Below are 3507 nucleotides of genomic sequence, written 5' to 3'. Positions count from 1 at the left end.
ACCTCTACGAGAACAAAGAGGGAAAATGATTCTGTAAAAAGTGCTTTTAAATCTATACAGTAAGACTTCAGAAAAAACAACTTCTCTCATCTCTTCCAGTTATGGCAATTTTCATGTTATTTGCAACACTAAAAAATAAACTGTTTTCAGAAAAATCTTGAACTTAATATTAGCTCCCAAATATTTCTGCAAGGTCAGCCCATGACATTACCAGTACCACAGCAAAAGGGAGCGGGGGGGCAAGCGAGACAGCCTTTCCAGGCACCAAAGCGAAGGGGCGCCAACAGGCGCTGCCCAGCCGGGGCGGGTGCAAGATGGAGCCATGAGTGGCTCGGTTAGAGAGGGGTGAAGGGATGGGGGAAGCATGGCTCCCACTGCTGCATGAGCTCCTGGGAAAGCATGGGAGACACACACACACACCCCCCCCTCCGGATCTGTGCATGGGGTGAGGGGAGGTTGCCACTGCAGGTTTTGCCCCAGGCGCCAAACTTTGTTGCTACGCCACTGAATATTACATACTTCAATGCTGGAAAGCAGATACCTGTGCCACTTTGCTCATACTAGCAGTCCTATAAGTGTTAAGCTACACGTGCTTAAGTGCTGGCAAGAATGAGGTGCAGTGTCTGAACGATCTTACGCTGAGCTCTGCAGGAGTGTGTGGGGGCAGGGAGGGAAAAGGGGAGACGAGCATGCAACTTCCTGGGTTCCAGATCTGTGCAGAAACAGCAGCTCCAGCAGCCATGGGAATTAAAACACCACTGGCCACAGGGGCTCCGACAGCTCTGGCGACAAGTCCTATGGGCCACCCCATGAAAGGCTCCAGGGGCCGATGACCCGCATCCAGAGGATGACACTGGCCCACGGGCTGCGTGTTTCACACCCTTGCAACAGACCATTACTTGTGTCCTAATGAGCAAGGCTGGGCAGAGGAGAGGTTGGGGCTCTTCATGTCGCTTTGTTGTCACTTCATGTCTTTTGTTCTTGAGGAACAGAATAATCATGCCATTTTTATCTATTTATGTACAGTAAAAGCTCCGTTATCCGGCATCCCCGGGGAATGGGGGATGCCAGATTAAAAAAACGTGCTGGTTAATGACCACTTCTCTTGCCGTGTCTGGGGCATCCCTCTGCCGCATTGCCGCCCTCCCACGGGCCCTGCAGGTCAGGAAGGAGGGCCCCGCACGGCCTGTTATGCCCCCGGGCCGCAAGGGCTCAGCAGTGCAGGCATCTTTTCCCCGGGCTGTGGGGGCTCAGAGAAACCGGAAGTGCCACGGTGGGCACTTCCGGTTTCACTTTATCTTACGAGCCGGCATGCCAGTCAGTGAAGCATGCCTGCTTGTAAGATGCCAGATAGCGCAGCTTTTACCATATGTGTTTTTGGTAGAGCCCTACTGCTGTTTATGAACTCTTCCTTTGTTTTGACTATTTTGAGATTGTAACCGGTCTCTTAAAATCCTTGCATCAAGAAACAAAAACTTAAACAGTTCTCACATCAGAAAAAGTGACAGTTAAAAACAGCACTGCCATCACTTCTGTATTTAAAGACAGAGAGGGTAGGGAAAGCTATACAAGAATCAGACCCGGTCTTACGGGAAAAGTTTTTGCCATTATTACCATCAGACAGCAGTAACTTTTGCCTGTTCTGCAATGCCTGAAATGTAACCCACTGAAGACAGATTTTGGCCAGGTTTTTCCACAATAGGTATGTCTCCTGGTGATAACACTCAAACATTTTTATCATTTATTTTAAAGAAATGGGTACTAAAATTCAGAGGACTGAGGAGCTCAAAGTATGATATGACTCTGATTGCAGGCAGTGAGCACTGCAGACTTTTAAGGAGACCTAGCTAACTGCAAAGAAACATGTGGTTAATCAAGTGTAAGACTCACTCTCTCCTTACGGTTTTCACATTACTCTTCCTGGGACAGAATGAGATAGAAAATGGCCCAATTCCCTTCATAAACCTGGGAAATCTGTTTGATACAATCTTTTTAAGATGGAAACTATACACGCTGCTATACTCCCACTTCCACATCCTGCCTCCACAAGCCCCTGGCTTACATGAGGGGGGCATGAAGAACACCAACTTCCTTTTATAATCTGCAGGATTAAAGAGTTTAGTAATGACTCCTTAGCTAAAACTGCAGCAGGTGAATAAGACTATCAGGGCCACACACATTTCTGAAGCAGTCAAAACAAAACCTGAATTATACATTCCAAAAAAATATCAGTCTTGGGACTTCAAAAGATCCCAACAGATTTAATATAAGCTTCTTCATGGTTATTAAGGAGCCTGTAACTTCTACAGGCAGGAATTTATGTAGTCTACAAGTCAGCTGACATTCAATGAATTTAGACCAGCTGCAAAACATATCTGGGAGAACTTAAAAGCTCTGTGAAGAAACTTGCTTTGGTCCAATTAATGTCCAAGTTTCCCGATCAAAAAGGCAGCTTACAATCCCTTGAAAACAGAGATAACGGATGTGCATGCATGTGTTGTAAACTTTGGAATTGCATGGTACACAGACTGCAAGGAACAGTTTCCTTCAAACTAGCAGACTAAGATGCAACAAGCCAACAACTATCCCAATATGTTTGAAGACTCGCATAATAGTTTCGGTGTTAAACACACAAAACAAGCTTTCCATAATGAAAATTAGCAAGCCAGAAAATTATGGCAAACAACCAGTATGCACCAGTTTTCTGTACTCCTCAATTTGATTGCAACTGTGCTGCCAACAGCAAACGGGGGGAAAAAAAAAAATATATCATCCTAAATTCTGCAGGAAAAAAAATGACTGAACTTACAACTGCCCTATATTCAGTTCATATTTCATGTGCATGGAGGTGTTTTATGGGGAAGGAATGTTCTAAACTTACCATATATATGAAAAGAGGCACAATGCTCTGCAATGCTCCCATATATTGTCCAAGAGCTATGTTAAATCGTTCAATATAGAGATCTGGAGGGCTGGCCTGCAAGAAACCATAAAAGGCTGTAAAAATTTAACTAGAGAGAGACAGAAAGAGAGAGACAGAGAGGCAAAGAGACCACAAGCTACACTTTCAAGTTAAAACTCCTGCAGCTGAAAGTGGATTTGATGTTTCATCGAAGGGCAACCAAACATCTGAAAATTTACGTTTCCAATTACAAACCCCGCTAGCAAAAATACCAGCAAAAAACCCCCAGGCAAATAAACAAAAAATGTAGTCTACAGTATCCAATTTTCTCATAGGGGTCTGCATCATTGCCTAATATATGACATGTACAGCAATAAGTCTAGGAAGCCTAAAACAAACTAATATACAGCATAACCAAGTCAATTTACTTTGAAAAGTTCTGGCAAAAATAGACCCTGCAATTGGGTTTGTTCCTGCATGGATCCACTTGCAAAAAACAAAAATAAATCCTGGAGACAAATGGTGTCATTAAACTATGGCTCAGCAATCAAAGTGGTCGCAGGCGCACTGTCCCAGCTCTAGGAAGCACCATGCCACCATTCCCC

The 3507-nt window shown here is 44.5% G+C and overlaps 1 protein-coding gene across 2 annotated transcripts in view; it reads right to left on the bottom strand.

The window, feature by feature from the left end:
* CACUL1 (CDK2 associated cullin domain 1) overlaps positions 1 to 3507 on the bottom strand; it is a 79499-nt gene that overhangs the window by 45394 nt on the left and 30598 nt on the right. Inside the window, exon 4 of one of the 2 annotated variants that reach the window (XM_019556101.1) lies at positions 2882 to 2977. The exons of the other annotated variant lie outside the window; for it this stretch is intronic. Within the exon in view, the coding sequence (XP_019411646.1) occupies positions 2882 to 2977 (96 nt within the window). The remainder of the gene's footprint in view (positions 1 to 2881; positions 2978 to 3507) is intronic. 2 annotated transcript variants of the gene reach the window in all.

The sequence above is a fragment of the Crocodylus porosus genome, unplaced genomic scaffold, assembly GCF_001723895.1.
Source record: "Crocodylus porosus isolate Cpor-Errol unplaced genomic scaffold, CroPor_comp1, whole genome shotgun sequence".
Classification (NCBI taxonomy): Eukaryota; Metazoa; Chordata; order Crocodylia; family Crocodylidae; genus Crocodylus; species Crocodylus porosus.
The sequence above is the reverse complement of the archived record's forward strand: the minus strand, read 5'-3'. Positions and strand labels throughout refer to the sequence as shown.